The 19,656-nt window shown below is 41.8% G+C and overlaps 1 protein-coding gene across 4 annotated transcripts in view; it reads right to left on the bottom strand.

Annotated features, from left to right (window-relative positions):
* The window catches only part of AEBP2 (AE binding protein 2), a 213,089-nt gene that overhangs the window by 154,813 nt on the left and 38,620 nt on the right, over positions 1-19,656 (bottom strand). For all 4 annotated transcript variants that reach the window (XM_029597351.1, XM_029597353.1, XM_029597352.1 and 1 more), the window contains exon 2: positions 15,471-15,678. In XM_029597351.1, the coding sequence (XP_029453211.1) occupies positions 15,471-15,678 (208 nt within the window). The remainder of the gene's footprint in view (positions 1-15,470; positions 15,679-19,656) is intronic.

The raw sequence follows: 19,656 nt of genomic DNA, 5'->3' as shown, positions 1-19,656 counted from the left end.
GGAATTCAGCCCGACTTGTCATTCGTGCAAGCATCATGGTATTAAAGTCTCCAAGCAGAGCTCTGTAGTCTCAATGCGTGGATGAGACTATGGTGCAAGGAAGAGTGATTCAGTTGTGTTAGGAACTGGGGAACCTCTTCCAAAGGGATGGGCTCTACCTTAACCAGACTGCTGGCGCTAACCTTTAAAAAGGAGATCGCGCAGCTTTTAAAACTAGAACAAAGGGGAAATCTGACAGTCGCTCAGCAGCGCATGGTCCGGAGGGAGGTATCTTCAAAGGATACCGACGCAATAGAATTAGGGCATCCCAACAGTGAGGTTCCAATAATAAGAAAAGTAGTCCAAGTAAGTGCCTGTAACTAAAAACTCACCTGAGCTAAAAAATTCTAACTTATCCCTATCAATTAAAAAGCAGAATGAAAATACAAACAAAAAACAAACTTTGAAATGTTTGTATGCTAATGCCAGAAGTCTAAGAAGTAAGATGGGAGAATTAGAATGTATAGCAGTGAATGATCCAAAAAGCACAAAGGAAGGCGATCTATGAAAGCCGTTAGGAAATACAAAGAGATATGCCTGTAGTCTTTCAATTCCTTTATTGAAGTGGAGACGTTAAAAATGATAGCCCGACTCTGGCCGAGTTTCGCCGCTTGTGATGGCTGCCTCAGGGGCTTGTATGTACAATCATGGACTCTTGATTTAGTTCAAGTCATGAACTTATTTGTTAATTGTGGTTGCATCTGTATAATCCACAACAATGTTCAATCTTACAATCCACTATAAAACACGGGTCTCCACTTGTAATGCCGATTCCTAGGTCTTTTACAGTGAGAGCAATTTGGCTTTTGGTTAGGCATTACAAGTGGAGACCCGTGTTTTATAGTGGATTGTAAGATTGAACATTGTTGCGGATTATACAGATGCAACCACAATTAACAAATAAGTTCATGACTTGAACTAAATCAAGAGTCCATGATTGTACATACAAGCCCCTGAGGCAGCCGTCACAAGTGGCGAAACTCGGCCAGAGTCGGGCTATCATTTTTAACGTCTCCACTTCAATAAAGGAATTGAAAAAGAATACAGGCATCTATCTCTTTGTATTTCCTAGCAGTGAATGATGGCAGGCTTAATTGGCATCTCAGAAACATGGTGGGAGGAGGATAACCAATGGGACAGTGCTTGCTGGCTATACCGGGGGTACAAATTAAGTCGCAATGACAGAGGAGCACCTGGGAGGAAGTGTAGCACTTTATGTTCGGGATGGCATAGAGACCAACAGGATAAACAACCTGCATGAGACTAAACGGACAATTGAATCTTTATGGGTAGAAATACCTTGTGTGTTGGGGAAGAGTATAATGATAGGAGTATACTACCATCCAATCTAGCAAAGATGGCGAGAGAGTGAAATGCTAAGAGAAATTAGGGAAGCTAACCAAATTGGTAGTGCAGTAATAATGGGAGATTTCAATTACCAATAATCAATATGTCTATTTGTCCACAGAACAACAACCTAAGTAACTTTAGCAAAAATGCATTGTATTACAAATATTTGTTCTTTATGTTACTGGTGCTATAAACTTTTCATAACATTTCCACACAGTTTGTCTATGAATTTGGGACCTTCATAACACCACGGTTCGACAAGCTTGAACTTGTGTTCACACCGTTGCAGGTCCTTTTTAATCATAGGTCCTCTAGTCCAGTTTTGCAAAGAAATTTAACTTTTTCTTAATAATCAAAGAATTAAGGGAAGTACAATTCGTTGATTTTTAAGAAAAACGTTAAATTAAAAAAAAAAATGTCTGTGCAACACTGGACTAGTGGCAGGTAATAGCAGATAATGAACTTCTCCTCCAAGAACTTATCCAATCCTTTTTTAAACACCGCTATACTAACTGCACTAACCACATCCTCTGGCAACAAATTCCAGAGTTTAATTGTGCGTTGAGTAAAAAAGAACTTTCTCAGATTAGTTTTAAATGTGCCCCATGCTAACTTCATGGAGTGCCCCCTAGTCTTTCTACTATCCGAAAGAGTAAATAACTGATTCCCATCTACCCGTTCTAAACCTCATAATTTTAAACATCTCTATCATATCCCTCCTCAGCAGACTCTTTTCCAAGCTGAAAAATCCTAACCTCTTTAGTCTTTCCTCATAGGGGAGCTGTTCCATTCCCCTTATTTTGGTAGCCCTTCTCTGTACCTTCTCCATCGCAATTATATCTTTTTTGAGATGTGGCGACCAGAATTGTACACAGTATTAAAGGTGCGGTCTCACCATGGAGCGATAGATTCCCTTTCTAATAATTCCCAACATTCTGTTTGCTTTTTTGAGACATGAGAGTTAGTGCTCGTTGTTGAGGTAGAAAGGCTTTTGCCTGCAAGGTGTCCAAGTCTGCCCCAATGAACGACAAGGTTTGGGATGGGACTAAATAGGATTTTTCGTAATTGACGAGAAAACCTAGAAATTAGAGTGTGTAGGGTCAAATTGAGGGACGACAGAGTGGCTTGCTGGGTTGGAGCCCTGATTAACCAGTCGTCGAGATAGGGGTAGACGTGAACACCTGCTTTCCTGAGAAAAGCTGCGACAACCACGAGACATTTGGTAAAGACTCATGGTGCTGATGCTAGGCCAGACGGAAGCACGTGGTATTGATAGTGCTTTGGGCCTACTAAAAACCTGAGGTGCTTGCGATGAGCTGGAGTTATTGCAATGTGTGTGTATGCGTCCTGAAGGTCCAGAGAGCAGAGCCAGTCTCCTCTTTGCAGAAGATGTAGCAGCGAGCCCAAGGTTACCATCTTGAGCTTCTCTCGCTGTAGGTACTTGTTGAGAGCACGTAGGTCCAGAATTGGACGGACTCCCCCAGATTTTTTGGGGATCAAAAAGTACGGGGAATAGAACCCCAGGCCTTGCTGCGAGAGTGGGACGGGTTCTACTGCCATTAATTGAAGAAGGGAAACCTCCTGCTTCAGAAGGACAGAATGGTCGGATATTCTCCATGCTTGCAGAGGTGGTGAGTCTGGTGGAAGAGCAAGAAAGTTTAGGTGGTAACCCTGAGCAATGATTGCAAGCACCCATTGGTTGGTTGTGATTGATTGCCACATACCGTGAAAGTGGCACAATCGACCTCCCACTGGTATGCTTGGCAGAGGAATCAGGCTGCTGCTCTCCAAGTGAAAGTCAAAAACCTGAAGCAGGCCCTGGCTGGGGAGCTGCTTGCGGCTTTTGTTTCGGGCCTGGCGAGGCTGAGGTTTTTGAGAAGGCCTCATAGTTCAGGACCTTGCTGGTGGAGGATAGTACTTCCTTGGACGGAAGAATGACTTCTTAGAGTCCTTCCTAAAGGTCTGTCTTGAGGGGAAGTCGGAAGGTATTGATGAGAGCTGTTTAAGGGTCTCATGATGGTCCTTTAATTCAGCCACTATTTGCTGGATCTGTTCACCGAACAGATTGTCTCCTACACATGGTAGGTCAGATAGCCTGTGTTGTACTTCTGGCCGAAAGTCAGAAGATTTGAGCCATGCCCATCGTCTTGCTGAAATGGCAGCTGCAGACACTCTAGTAGAGTTGTTGAAGATATCATAAGCTGTTCTTATCTCATGCTTTCCTGCTTCAAATCCCTTGTTGACAAGGATTTGAAGCTGTTGTTGGAATTGTTCAGGCAGGGTTTCAGAGAAGTCCTGTATCTGCTTGAAAATGACCCTATTGTATTGGGTCATATACAGCTGGTAAGCAGCAATTCTGGAGATAAGCATGGCCCCTTGGAACACTCGTCGACCAATATTGTCTAGGAACTTGTGTTCCTTAACAGGAGGGGTAGATGAGTGAGGCTTCGTCCTTTTTGTTTTCTTCTGAGCCGATTCCACCACAACTGAGTGGTGGTCGAGCTGAGATTTTTGAAAGCCAAGGGCTGACTGTACTAAATAGGTAGTGTCAGGTTTTCTGTGGACTGGGGCAATGGATCCTGGGTTTTCCCAATTCTTTTTGAGGAGATCAAGAAGAAATTGATGAACGGGAATAGAAGTGATCACTTTAGGGGCATCCAGGAATTGGAGGAGCTCCATCATCTGGTGCCTATCATCCTGCTCCGTCCGAAGCTGAAAAGGGACCAACTCAGACATTTCCTTCACAAAATTAATGAAAGAAAGGTCCTCTGGAGGAGAACGCTTTCTACTTCCAGTAGGAAAGGGAGGTAAAGGTAAGTCATCGGTGTCTGTGGAAGTATCATCACCCCAGGTGTCTTAAGGTTCAGCAGGCTGACCTATAGGTCGAGAAGGGGCTTGGATACCCGAAGGGCCCGGCTGAGGCTCCGAGAAAATCGAAGGAATCGCCGGGGGCACCGTGGACAGCCTGGAAAGCATCGGTGCTGGTATAGAAGGCATCGATGGCGCCGATGTGCGTATCGCTCCCGATGAATGAATCGGTGGCAAGGGACGAAATGGCATCGATGGCTGAGGCAAAACTCCCGAAGGAGGGATGCAGAACAGTGTTTCTCCTCCCGATGAAGCTGTCAACGGGGAGCGCACCGGAGCCATCGGAGACCCGGGAATCACCGGTGGGAGGGCGGTCATGAGCACCTCCATCCGGGATAGCAGCAGTGCCAGCGCTGCTGTCATCGGGTCGATGACCGGTTCCACTCTCGGTGCCGGAGGAACCTGGAGCCGTTGCATCGCCTTGTCGAAGGCCTCCTGGACCAGCCGATCCAGTTCTTCCCGGAGACCTGGAGCAAGCAGCCCCGGCTCTGTGACGGAAGAAGGAGGCGGAGGCAGAGGCACAGTCGGAGGGACCACCTTTACAGGCGGAATCGCGACTCCCAAATCCCGATTGGGTGAGGGTGGCCTTGATGCCCCGGTCGCAGGAATGGTCGATGCCATTTCTGGACGGGGCTTCTTCGATGGTGGCTTGGACAGTGGCAAGGTCGATGATTTCGCTCCCTCGACGGTCCGAGACTTACGATGCCGATGGCGATGTTTCTCCCTACGATCCCCTTGATCTTGAGGGGGAGTAACGGGAGTTGATGGCCGTGAAGAAGTCGATGGTGGATGGTCACTGGACGGAGGTCGATGCTGGTAAGACTTCAACGGTGCCGGTTCCGATTACGTCTATGCGATGGGCAGCGTCGGGGTGTGAGCACGGAAGAGGAGTCCCATCTTCTCCATTCTGGCTTTGCGACCTTTTGGTGTCATGAGGGCACATTTGGTGCAAGTCAGGACATCATGCTCACGGCCTAAACACATTACACAGACTCCATGAGGGTCTGTGATAGACATGGTACGAGTACAGTCTGGGCACCGACGAAACCCCGACGCCATGGCAATAAATCGAGCCGCGGTACGGTTGACGGCCAGTAGGCCGCGAGGGCCAAACTCGACGATAATAGACAGAAAACGGGTAAAAAAACTTACCGGAGTACCGCAGCCTGAGAAAAGTTAGAGGAGGGACCCCTGTGGGGCAATTAAAGTTTAATTAACTCCGTGAGGAAAATTCCTGTCAGGAATCTCTTCAGAGCTCCTAAACCGCGAGGCTACTGCTGCGTGGAAAAAAGAAGACTGAAGGGGGACCCCTGCTGGCTGCAGGGTTAGTGCCATGCTGGGCATGCCCAGTAGGGGCCAGTCAAAGTTCTGGAAACTTTGACAAGTTTTCCGTGATTGGGCTCCATCCTGATGTCACCCATATGTGAGGACTACCATCCTGCTTGTCCTGTGAGAAAAACAGTTTACAGCGAATTAGAACGAATAAGGCATATGCATCTTATTTCTTATAGAGGAACTTAGTAAACTGTATAAAACAGTATTAACTTCCTTATGTAACTATACAGAATAATTTAGTGACTGTATAAATGGTCTTAATATTATTGTGTAGTTAAGTGCTTAGGGGCTCACTTAGAGACTAGGTTTACAGCATTGGAGGTGATAGTTGTTGTAGCGGTAGTCAGGTTTAGAGGAATGCCTTTTGGAAGAGCCATGTCTTAAGGTTTTTTTTTTTTTTTTTTTAAGGAATTATGGGTTCAATTCTTAGCTCGGTTGGTAGTTTGTTCCATAATATGGGGTCCTGCTATGGAGAGGGGCGCGTTCCCTGACTGTGTTAATATTTATAGATTTTGGGGAGGGGGTTTGGAGAAGTCCAGTGTTCGAGGAACGTAAACTCCTTTTGGGTATAAGAAATTGTAGTTTGGAGTTGAACCAATCTGTATTTTGGTTATAAAGTGTTTTATGGATAAGAGTGTTTTGATTGGATCCTGTATGGTATGGGTAGCCAGTGTAGGGCTTTAAGGATTGGGGTTATGTAATCTGATTTTTTGCTGTTCGTGAGCATTCTAGCTGCTGCATTCTGAAGTAGTTGCATTGGTTTTACTGTGGATGCTGGAAGGCCCAGTAGGACTGCGTTGCAGTAGTCCAGTTTCAGGAGGAGTATTGACTGGAGAACTGTTTGAAAATCCTGGTTGTAGAGGAGTAGTTTAAGTTTGTTTTTTTTAGTACTTGTAGTAGCCGTCCTTTAATATGGTGTTTATGTATTTTTTGAGGCTTAGTTCACTGTCTAGGACGATTCCTAGGTCTTTTACAGTGAGAGCAATTTGGCTTTTGGTTAGGCCTGTTATAAGATGTGGGCTGAGTGGTGATGTGAGTTTATTACATATGTATAGTATTTCCGTTTTGTTATGGTTTAGTGTGAGAGACATTTGCGATAGTAGTTGCTTTATTGTTGCTAGGTGGGTATCCCAGTGATTTAGAGTGCTGTCAATTGTGTCTTTTATGGGGAGTAGAATTTGTATGTCATCAGTGTAGACGAAGTGGTGGAGGCCTAATTCAGACAGTAGATTACAGAGGGGTAACATGTATACGTTGAATAGTGTGGAGAATAAGGATGAGCCTTGTGGTACGCTGTGTGGTAGTGGTATATGCTTGGATTCTGTGTGGTTTATTCTTACTTTGTAGGACCTATTTGATAGGTAAGAGTTAAACCAGTTTATTGTGATGTCACTTAGACCGATTTCACTTAGTCTGTTCAGTAGACTTTTGTGGCTGATGGTGTCGAAAGCCGCGGAGATGTCCAGAAGTATCAAGGGATAGGATTGGCTGTTTAGTCCTCTGAGTATAGTATCCTGAGAGGGAGAGAAGGGTTTTCTATGCTGAGAAACTTTCTAAAGCCGTGTTGAGCAGGGCCTAGAATTTTGTGGTTTTCTAGGTGATCTGATAGCTGTCGATTAACCACTTTTTCTAGGATTTTGGCTATGAATGGAAGGTTCGAGATTGTCTGAAGTTGACAGGATTGGATTAGTCTAGTTGTGGTTTTTTGATGGTTTGACAACGGTACATTTCAGCTTTTCTGGGAAGATACCTTGGTCTAATAGATTAATTATGCCAGCTATGGGTCTACAGTTGATGTTGGATGTTTGTTTTAGTATTTTGATCGGAATGGTGTCAAGGGGATGTGCTGCAGGGTTCATTTTACGGATTATTCCTTCAATTTCTGTGGAGGCTACATTTTCAAAGTGGGTCCAATTGGCATGTGCTTTTTTTTTTTGGAAGTTTTGTTTCCTCGTTTGGGGTTGTATTCTTTGTGGTTAGGTTCAGTGTCTTATCTCTGAAGAATTGGGCCAGTTCTTCGCATGTTTTTGCCTAGTTAGTATGAAGTGTTGAGTTGATTGGGTTGTGTGAGGTCTGACGTAGGCAAAAAGAATTCTGGGATTGAATTGTAGTCGTGTATTTTTTTGGCATAGAAATCTTATTTTGCCTTCTTGGTATCTGTTTTGTAGATGTAAAGGATGGTTCTGTATTTGTCCTTGAGGTAGGGTGTTTGGTTTCTTCTCTAATTTTTTTCTGCTGATCTTAGTGTGCGTTTAATTCTTTTTAGTTCTGGGGTGTACTAGGGAGCGTTATACTTTGTGGAAGATTTGATTTCCTTCCTAATGACTGGGCATTTAATTGCCGCTATCTCTGAGGTGATGTTGATCCAGGAGTTAATGGCAGAGTTTGCGTCTGTTTTGTTTAAGGTTTTGAGTGAGTCAAGTAGAACAATTATTTCATTGGCGGGGCATGATTTGGTAAATTCAATAATTTTATTAGGATGGTTTGATGGGATGTGGGCGTTTTGCAGATGTATTTTAGTTTTTATGAATTTGTGGTCCAACCACGGTATAGTAGAGGTTGTGGGTGGTTGTTAGTGATTTTCTCATTGAGGAATATTAGGTCAAGAGTGTGGCCTGATCTCTGCGTGGGAGTATTTACTGTTTGTCTGAAGCCAATTGCGGCCATGGTGACCAGTAGGAGTTCACTGGAGGTTGAGGGAGGTTTTTTGTCGACATGCAGGTTGAAGTCTCCTAGGATTATTGCTGGGATATTCCATGTTTATATTGCTTGTTATGGTTTCGATTAGAGGGGATATATTGTTCTCAAGGATTCCTGGCGGAGCGTATAGTAGAAGTATTTGTAAGTTTTTTGATGTAAAGAAACCTGCTTCGAGGGGAGAAGGTATATTGATGGTGTGTATTTTGAGTTTCAGTTTTTTTAGAGCAAGAAGTAGTAGGCCTCCTTTTTTGTTTGGCCTGGGGAAGGAGTAAATGTCAGTTAGTTTTCGGTAGCTGGTTGATTAGTGCGATGTCAGCGGCTTTGAGTCACGATTCAGTTATGCAGCATACATCTGGTCTAGATTAGAGTAAAAGGTCGTGAATTATGGGGATCTTTTTTGTTACAGAATGTGCATCTAATAGTATTAGAGTCAGAGCGGTGAGAGCTATCATGTGGGATTTGGGATTGATTGGAATCAATCCCAAAATCCCGATCAAAAACACATCCCGATCAAAAACACACTCATTAACCAATTACCAACGCAGACTTACGATTTCTTCTCCATCCCAAGACAAAAAAAAAGAGGAGGGGGTATCTTCCTAGCTGCAAAAAAATCCTTAAGGTTCTCACACCACCCCATCAGTACAGTAACTAAACTAGAACTAGGATTGTTCAAATCAGAACAACTCCAAATCCTGCTAGTCTACGCCCCGCCAGGCTTACTAGAGTCAGACTCCTCTCCTATCATCGAAACCATAACTCTGCATCTCAATCTTGACTCCCCTGCTATAATCCTGGGTGACTTCAATTTACATGTTGACAAAGTTCCCCTCTCTACAAACTGTGAAGCCCTCCTCACCGCACTGTCAGCGATGGGATTCAGACAACAAATCAATAAACCCACCCACAAAGCAGGCCACACGCTCGATCTACTCTTTACAAACACTGGTATTTCTCTTACAAAACAACCAAATTGCAAAAAAGTCCCATGGTCAGATCATTCTCTAATCTCCACCAGTTTTTCCTTACCTCGATCAGACTCCAAACTCAACTCAAGACCCTCTTTCCTATACAGAAAACCTTGCAACTCGGAACATCTAAGTAAAGCTCTAACCTCGGATCTACCACTCATTGAAGTATCTACCCCTAACGCTGCCCTCCAATCCTGGTCCAAAATAACAAAATCTATAGCAAACACTCTCTGCCCACTGACAACCAAAACAAGGTCTGCTAATACATCCAAACGTCAACCCTGGTATAATGATGAACTACGAAAACTCAAACAATTACTTCGGCAAAAGAAAGAAAATGGCGCAAAGCCCCTTCACCAGCCTCACTCTCTGATTACAAACGATCACTCCATCTTTACAAAAGTACCACGTTGAAAATCAAAAGAGACTACTATGCCCGAAAGGTTCATCATCTCAGCTTTGACTCAAAAGCTCTATTCGCCTTCGTTTCCAGCCTCACTAAACCTATCACTCCAGATATACCACCCGAACAAGCCCAGACTAAAGCAGACGAATTGGCTCTTCATTTTAACAAAAAAATATCGGATCTCCTTAATCAGCTGATTCCAAACACTACGTCTCCAGATAACACATATCTTCCCCAAAATAAAGACATCCAGCTTAATGCCTTTGAACCCATCACAATCACAGAGATACAAAATGTATTAAAAAGAATGAAACCGTCATCACACCCATTTGATCAAATCCCTACCAAAATGCTTCTTCTTATCCCGGACACAATAGCAAAAAACCCTAGCAGATATTATAAACTGCTCCTTATCACATGGCATCTACCCAGATGACCTAAAAACTGCCTCAATCAAGCCACTGCTAAAAAAACCAAATCTAAATGCATGTGATCCCAACAACTTCCGCCCTATTTCCAACCTACCATTTATAGCTAAAATCATGGAAAAAACTGGTAAACACCCAACTATCCAACTACCTAGAGGACCACAGTATTCTGTCCCCAAACCAATATGGTTTTCGCAAAGCCGCAAGCACCGAAACGCTACTAATTTCACTCATGGACTACCTACTCTCTGGTATTGATAAAGGCCAAGCATATTTTCTAATCCTCCTTGACTTCTCGGCGGCCTTTGACACCGTCAACCACGCCCTTCTTCTAAAACAGCTGGCAAACATTGGTTTAACAGGTGCCACACTAAACTGGTTCAAAACATTTCTAGAAAACAGAGGATACAGAGTCAAAATTCATAATAAAGAATCCCAATACCACCCTTCTAATAGAGGAGTGCCGCAAGGATCATCACTTTCACCCACCCTTTTCAATGTCTACCTGCTACCACTCTGCCAACTACTAACAAAATTAAGCCTGAAACATTTCCTTTTTGCAGACGACGTACAGATCGTAATCCCTATAAAAGAATCAATCTCAAAAACAATGGAATACTGGGACAGTTGCCTATTAGAAATTAAACTTCTCCTCAACAGTCTAAACCTTGTACTCAATGCTTCGAAAACAGAATTCCTGCTCATATCACCGGAAAACAATAACACACTTCCTAAACCACCCACACTCCTTCAAACAACCCACGTAAGAGACTTAGGAGCCATCCTAGATAATCGTCTCAACCTCAAACATTCATTAACCAAACCACCAAAGATTGCTCTACAAATTACATATCCTGAAAAGAATAAAACCGCTGTTTCACACTCAGGACTTCAGAACAATCTTGCAAGCAATAATCTTTTCCAAACTAGATTATTGCAACTCATTACTATTAGGCCTCCCAGCTTCTTACACCAAACCTTTACAAATGGTTCAGAACTCTGCAGCCAGAGTCCTTACAAATTCCAGGAAAATTGACCACATTTCACCTATTCTCAAAAACCTCCATTGGCTTCCGATCCACTATAGAATCATGTACAAAACCATTAACATCATATACAAAACTATCAACCAACACACGCAACTTGACCTACAAATACCACTTAAAAAATTCACCTCCGCCAGGCCTATCAGGGAACACTACAAAGAGTCACTCCAAATTCCAAAGGCCAAAACCTACCAACATAAATCCTTGAGTCTCAGAGCCTTCTCATCAGCAGGTCCAGCTCTCTGGAACTCGATCCCACCTGATTTGAGACAAGAGCCATGCTCTTTAACATTTAGGAAAAGACTAAAAACTTGGCTTTTCAAAAAAGCATTTCCAAGCCTTGAATAAAACCTCCTCTCACTAGCACTAACTCGTATGCAATAATGGAATGTAAACACGAATCAACCAACCTCAAACCCTCTCTCACTAATTCCTGCTGAATATTTATCATACTATTACCATTCACAACTGTCATATTTATTCATTTGATTACCTATGTACCGTTTCATAGTCTTATTTTTTCACTTGCTATTCTAATGTATCAATAGGCTGAAATGTAAATATTGTGCTGTTCAATTTCTCCCCTTCCATCCCAAGTTTATTTCCTTGTTTTTTGTAACTTTCCCTCTCCCTTTTTCTGATTCACTGTATTTAAAGTTCAAGGTTCTTATTGAAAATATTGTTTTTTACGTTACGTTATGCTTTACACTCCTTGTTATTTGTAAACCGGGTTGATGTGATGCCTATCATGAAACTCGGTATAACAAAAACAATAAATAAATAAATAAATAAATTGGTATGAGAGTGTGTGGTCTGTTGTTGATCATGGCTTTTCTTTTGTTTTTGTTGCGGTTTTGAGTCAGGATCAGAATATTGGTTTTTGGTTCCATTTTTCAGAGGTCTAAAGGTATGATATGGATGAGTGGAGGTTGTGTGGTTTGAGTAGATCCGTTTTGTGGAAGTGGAGTCTGTTGATATTCACAGCGTTATGTTAAGAATTTTGAGTGGTGATCTAGATAGTTTTTCCCCAACTACTAAACTAAGGGGCAAAACCAAGGGGCAGGCTCCTTGGTCGCGCTCCTTCGGCACACCATGCCCGGCATGGGGGCTTTGACCTCCGAGGGGGTGAGCGTCAGCGTCCGAGGGGGTGAGCGTCAGCGTCCGAGGGGGGGCCCTGCGTGTGTCGTCTGGCGCCGGAGGTGAGGGTAGGTGATCGGTGTGCCATTCCGGGCCTCAGGCTAGGGCTGTTCACACCGATGGCGTGTTCCTGTGTCCTTATCTGGCAAAGCGTGGAATCATATCAAACTGATATCAAAATGATAGTATTACGTGTAAAATTAATCTTTGTGTTTTGCCTGCAATGGGCTACAGGCAATTTCAGAGGTTTCAAATCATTTACCAGAATAATTTTCAAATTTGTGATGCAATACAGTATATAATTTATCTTGTGGGAATCAAATCATGGAGACACTTTAAAAAATAAGACATTACATCATGAAGAACCACTGAAAATGACAGCTGGTCCAGGTCAGGTCTACTGAAAATTGGAGTTTCCTTCTCATTTGAGTCTCCCAAGCAATGTCTGGGAAGATCTGTAACCGCTGTCCACAGAAACAGGTAATTTCTTTGGGGGCTACCTTCTTTTTGAAAATTCCCAGCAAATGTCTGATATATCAGAGTAACAGACATATTTTCTTTGATTTGGTACATCTTGAAATTTTCTCTCAGAGGTTTGACTTATTTGCTTGGACATGGTACTTTGTAAAATATTCAGATCTCAACAGCTAGTATAAGTAGAATAAGACATTTTTTTGCTATTTCTTTATTTTCCTTAATGCCCCTCTTTAAATGGGGATTTTGAACATTTTTGTTATAATATAGTTTCTTTGTTATTGTTTATGAATAAATAACTTTTTTCCCTTTTGGCTTTTCACCCATGTATGTGTTGGTCAATAAACAAAATTTGGGGGGGGGAGGGGGGAGAAGGATTGGCATTAGTGAGCACCTGAATGAGCAGCACATCTTTCATTAGTGCCTGAAAGGGTCTAGATGATTTGATCCACAAGATAAGTTACATATTTTTATTACATCACAAATATTTGAAAATCATTCTGGTATATGATCTAATATGAAGCGTCTGAAATTCCCTGTAGCTCATTGAAGGCATGAGATAAAGATTAATTTCACATGCAATACTATTGTTCTGATACCAGTCTGAGATGATTTACTGTTACTTCTTACATTTACACATTTTGCTTATTATTAGAAGCACCTTTTTCTTGTAATAACTTTAATCTTAATCAGCTATACTCAAAGAATATGTCTGGTTAATTAGTGATTCCAACTTTAAAAAGCCCACCTCGTGGGCCTGCCAGCCTGATCCCTTACACCAGTGAAACAAATGATGGCCCTGCCAGCCAAGTCACCCTTCCACCCAAGTTTCCCAAAATACTTTCAAAACATTGTAAGCCTATAGACACAAAAAGCCTTCCTGCCCCTGTCAACCCTACCCAAACCCTCCAGCCCCACCTGGAAATCCCCAAACACCTTATCACCACTGGAAGCTGTGAACAATTATCCAGCTCCTGGCATTGCTTTGTGTATCTCATATGAAATAACGGAAGGAATCACTCCAATGGTAGGTCCTAAAAATAGCCAAGCTCTGCAGAGAAGGGTCTGCTGTCCATTCCCTGATTTAACAAGCTATGAACATGAACTTTGCAGGGAGATCAAATATTTGCATTCATGTTCTATATAGCAATAGAAATATTTTACATCTTCAACCAGTTATTCAAGTCATTTGTCTTGTACAGAAGCATAGCAATGTCTACAAAAATTCACTGATTGAATTCCACCTTGAAAAAGTGGAAGGAGGGGGGAGTTGAAGCATGGGCCTGATCTTGAGTCGGTAAGGGTGATGTCATTTTCAGTACAATCAAGGTAGAAAAATGCTACAAAATCTATGCACAAGCATGGATTTCACTTTCACCTTTGTTTAGTTTTATGGTATTAGCCCTAAAGAGACCTAAAAAACCTAACACTTAAAATTTTATACCATCTTCCTATCCACAAAAGTGGGTGCCCAAAGCAAGGAACAAATTTTAGAATAAAACCAAGAGTACAAATATAACCAACAGTACAAACAAAACTCATCAGTAAGGAAAAAAAAATCAGCTGGTAGAGTGAAGAAGTATTTCTAATTATTTGCAACCAAATAAAGCCAAGTTTTTAGGTTTTTCCTGAACAGATAATGCATCTCAGCTCTGATATCCAATGGAAGATTACCCTACTTGACAGCACAGACCTGAATAGGCAAATAATTCAAGAGAAAAGACCTGATCATGTTGATCTTATCAATGTAGTAATCTACTGGCTAAGCCAAATAAACACTCCCCAAATTAATCCATGAAAACAAAGATATGGGGAAGTGTATATAATAAAGTCCCACTCATTACAAGAAAAATGTGTACAATTTTAAAATCTCTAATCAAAAAAATCAAAGCCACAACACCCCCTCCCCCCTCTTTTTTTTAATAAGCACAAACCAAACAAAAATACATAATACAAATGACAGAACTTAAAAATTAATAGGATTGCCAGTTATAAAGATGTTATGTTTTGGTGTGGTTTGTGACATGCGGGTGCTTGCTTTAGAGTTTGGGGGGTTTTTTTTGTTTGTTTGTTTTAAAGAATGGTTGTCATTTTGTTTCAGTCGTTATCTCTTGCTTTCAGTTTCCTTGAGGCAGCCTCATACATCAGGTGAAACCTGGGCTTTTGTTGGAAGGTGCTTTGAGACCAAACTTGTGAGGCATTTTAAGTATGAAATTCTAGTGAAGAGGAAAAATAAAGGGGGCTTGGTATAGGTTTTAAAAAGTAAATGGGGTGTATTGGCATAATGTCTGTAGGTGGGTAATTTGGATATCTGCCTTTATGTGAATTTGTTTGGTTCATGGATTGTTTATGATTAAAGTTGAATATTTACAATTTTTGAATAGGATTTATGAATGATTCCTAAGTATAGTTTGATTAAAGATGCTGAAATTGTATACAAATTTTTCTTGTAATAAGTGAGACTTTGTAGTTATTATATACACTTACTCTTATTTTTGTTTTCATGATCTTATCAATGTGAAATACATTAAAATATTACTGGCAACATGTCTGGCATTGAAAATCCAGCAAAGTAAAATAGCTGATAATTAACATCTACTTGGCTCACAGAACATTTAAACCTGTAAGGCAGCAAATCTAACTGAAATGAAGTTCTATTACTTAAGTCTGAAGCAAAACAGCATCTTATAGGAATAAAAGGAACTAAGCAGCATACCCCTCCTTGCTGACCATCTACATGTATGGAGCGAATGTGATCTGCCAGATCAGGGCTGGAGTTGAAGCAAATTTGGCACCGATCCCAACAGCAACTGTAAGGAATACTTTTTGTTGATGAAGTTGCGATTCCTTGGCCATTCATCATTGCTGGAGTTGAACGACCACTGGAAATAGTGCTGTCCACATCCATCAGAGTGCTGCTGATGCTATTTAAAAAAAAAAAAAAGTGTCATGTATACTGCAAAGGAAAACCAGCAGAATGTGCTTTCTTATAGATATACATTCTTTTACTGGAACTGCACTCCCAAAGAAGTCTCAAAGATGTAAAGGCTTTCTGTAATGCCACAAGTTAAAAGACTACTATAAACCTACACAAACAAGTTAAAATGTTACAAAGAGGAGGAAATTCATATCATAAGAAATGCCACGTTGGTTGAGTCCAAGTCCATAAATCCCAGCATCCAGTTTGGGTCCCAAATACACAACAGTTCCCAAAAAGCAGATCTCTATCTTGATACTCACTTCTAGGGATAGCAATAGCTTTTTTTTTTTTTAAGAAAATGGACAAGACCAGCTGCAGGGCTGACACATGAGTGAATAGGAAGGGGATGAGGGTAAGGAACTATATCCTCCCCCCACCCCTTCTCATCGGTGCTGCTCCATGCAATTTAAGGAAATTAGCTAGCTGGTACCTGGCATACAAAAAAAATGAGAAATACTGCTCTAGGACAAAGATCACAGAATGAGACTCCAAGGGTCTAGAAGTTAAGGAGTAACACCAGATAAAAATCTTTCCTGAAAGGGTGGTAGATGCATGGAACGACTTCCATATAAAGGTCGTCAAGACAAAAATAGTAATAGAACTTGAGAGCATGGGATGAGCACAGCGGATTTCTAGTTCTGAAAAAACAAACAAACTGATTTATAAAATCTTATATTCCACAACTTCCTGACTGAGCGTTCAGTGCGGACTACAATCAAAACAAAACAAATACCATATACCTTTGTGCTCATAAGTTTATATACAGAATTTGTAAGATATGTAGCATTTTAAGAAAACATGAGTGATCAGACAAAACACGTCATTTTTAATGTGCTTTAAATTAAAACTATTATGCATCACAGAATAACACAATCATTAAACAAACCATAAGAATAAGGGAAATAAAAAAAAATGGTCCTGTTCAAACTTTTGCACACTCTTAGTTCTTAATATCATGAATTGCCCCCTTTTGATCAATGACAACTTGCAGTCTTTTATGATAGTTCACAACTGGCTCAATGGACTGATGCTGGTGCGGTATCAGTGCCTGCACCGAATGTGGAACCATGTTGGTGCCGGCGACAATGTTTCCCTCGGTGCTCGGCCCAGTCATTCTCCAGCACCAAGGAATCTGCCAGTTGCCAGAGGATGTGGTTAGTGCAGTTAGTGTAGCTGGGTTCAAAAAAGGTTTGGATAAGTTCTTGGAGAAGATGTCCATTAACGGCTATTAATCAAGTTTACTTAGGGAATAGTCACTGCTATTAATTGCATCAGTAGCATGGGATCTTCTTAGTGTTTGGGTAATTGCCAGGTTCTTGTGCCCTGGTTTGGCCTCTGAAAAATGTTGTGGGTGCTGCAAGTACAGCAAGGCAACAAATTAGAAAAACAGAAGAAAATAATGAAAATGAAAAACTTTAAAGTATTTTGAAGAAAACATATATCTGGAGAGTGCATGCACATCTGTGCTTGGACAAAAAAAAACCCAAAACACACAACGGAGGCAGCTCAAGAGGCAACTCCCACACATGCTTAGTACAGCTCAAAGCTCTACTATAGCTAGGAGAGGTGAGCCCATTCTGTGCTGCCGGATAAAGTTACTCATATGTAATGGCTAATTAAGCCTGCATATTGGAAAAAAGTCGTGACAAAAATCATTGCTAGTCCATGCATCTCTTATTAGTTTATATTTTACACTTAGTTGCAAAATTTATAGCAAGCAACTATTTAAAGTCCACGATTAATTTGTACCGATATTCTGCTATTGTTGAGAACCCAAGTACTATCAATTTAGAATCATGGTATGTGGGAGGCACTCGGGTAACCAGATTTTTAAACCTCTTCACTATTTAAAACAGGTTTTTAAGCTCATATGGCTAGATTCTGTTGCATTATATTGGTTATGCAGCAGATACACTAATTATATATAAAAAAAAAAAAAGTATGTTTGTGCTAGCATGTGTGTGTATCATAAGGCCAGTCTTGTGAGATCAAATTTGGTTGTAACAAATAAATTGGCCACATGGGACTGATGCAAGACTGAGGCAACACCTTGTGGACAAAGAGCTAGTTAACTACAATGTCAAGTTCTACCTCCACTGATCAACCATGTAGTTTTTATCACATGCCACCAATTACTGGCAAAGCACTCATTTATCTACCTCTAGTTTTAAGTAACTATGGGCACAATGTAACAAGGTATGAGTTAAAACCATGCGTTGAAACTCAGCACAAAGTTTAACACACAGATTAAACAATTTTGCACTCTAATGAAGTGCAAATGCACCAGAGTTAAGTGTTCAATGACTGGAAAATGGGTGCACAAACCCAATTTAAAATGTGCATTCAGCAAAGGCTAACCGCATGTTTTAACAAGGGGGGCACGGCGAAATCTTTCAGACATGATTTATGCACACAAAACCTAAGTTATGCCAGCTCACCTCTCTAAACCTGAATTTTCCACACAGAGCAGGATGAATTACCCATTACACGTGGGTGACATCTTTCAGTGGCACCAAATGGACTCTTCTCTCCTACGGGCCGATACAGTATTTAAATTACATGCCGGTGCGTGCGATTTAGTATTTAAATTCCTGATGCCTTTCAACTAGCTTGATCACTCCATTCTTATACTTCACTTTCAATGCATATCCAGCATAGTTCTCTGCTTCAACAGCAGGGGAAAAGAAAAACTGTTACTTCACACATCCAGCAGAGCTCTCTGCTTAAACGGCAGGGGAGAAGAAAAAAGGGTTCGCACTCACAAAGCGGGGAGTAGCTGGCTTGTTACGGCGGTTACTACCCCAAACCAAATGTACCTGATACTTCACTCTCGACGCATATCCAGCATAGCTCTCTGCTTCAACGGCAGGGGAAAAGAAAAACTGATACTTCACGCATATCCAGCATAACTTCAACGGCAGGGGAGAAGAAAAAAGGATTCACACTCACAAAGCGGGGAGTAGCTGGCTTGTCACGGCGGTTACTACCCCAAACCAAATGTGCCTGATACTTCACTTTCGATGCATATCCAGCATAGCTCCCTGCTTCAACGGCAGGGGAGAAGATAAACAACCAATAAGGGCTGTAAAACATAATCTGGGTAAAAACAAATAAGCATGGGTGTAGCTTGCTTATTGCGGCGGTTACTACCCCTACTACCTCTAACTAATCAAGCTAGATATTTCACTTGGATGCAGCTCCTCCACCGCTCTCTACATTAATGGCGGGGGTGGAAGGGAATTAGAACCAAGAGCTAAGAGAAACAGATAAGTATGGGAGAAGAAAGAGGGAAGCTTGCTGGGCAGACTGGATGGGCCATTTGGTCTTCTTCTGCCGTCATTTCTATGTTTCTATGTAAATTAGGTCCGGCGGTAGATCTGGGTAAAAGGAGGTGCTAGGGACACTAGTGCGTCCCTAGCACCTCCTTTTTGACAGGAGTGGCGGCTGTCAGCGAGTTTGACAGCCGACGCTCAATTTTGCCGGCTTCTGTTCGAGCCCACTGACAGCCACGGGCTCGGAAACCGGACATCGGCAAAATTGAGCATCCGGTTTTTGGACCGACAGCTGCGGGCCGAATTCAAATTTATTTTTTTTTACACTTTTTTTTACTCTTCAGGACCTCCAACTTAATATCGCTATGATATTAAGTCGGAGGGTGCACAGAAAAGCCGTTTTTACTGCTTTTCTGTGCACTTTCCTGGTGCCTGAAGAAATTAGCGTCGACCTTTGGGTCGGCGCTAATTTCTGAAACTAAAATGTGCGGCTTGGCTGCACATTTTACTTTCTGTATCCCGCGCGCATACCTAATAGGGCCATCAACATGCATTTGCATGTTGAGGGCGCTATTAGGTGCCGCGGGTTGGACGCGTGCTTTCCTCCCCTTACTGAATAAGGGGTAAGGGAAAACACGCGTCCAATAGCA

The sequence above is a fragment of the Rhinatrema bivittatum genome, chromosome 4 (assembly GCF_901001135.1).
Source record: "Rhinatrema bivittatum chromosome 4, aRhiBiv1.1, whole genome shotgun sequence".
Classification (NCBI taxonomy): domain Eukaryota; kingdom Metazoa; phylum Chordata; class Amphibia; order Gymnophiona; family Rhinatrematidae; genus Rhinatrema; species Rhinatrema bivittatum.
Note: the sequence above shows the minus strand (reverse complement) of the source record. Positions and strands in the feature narration are given on the sequence as shown.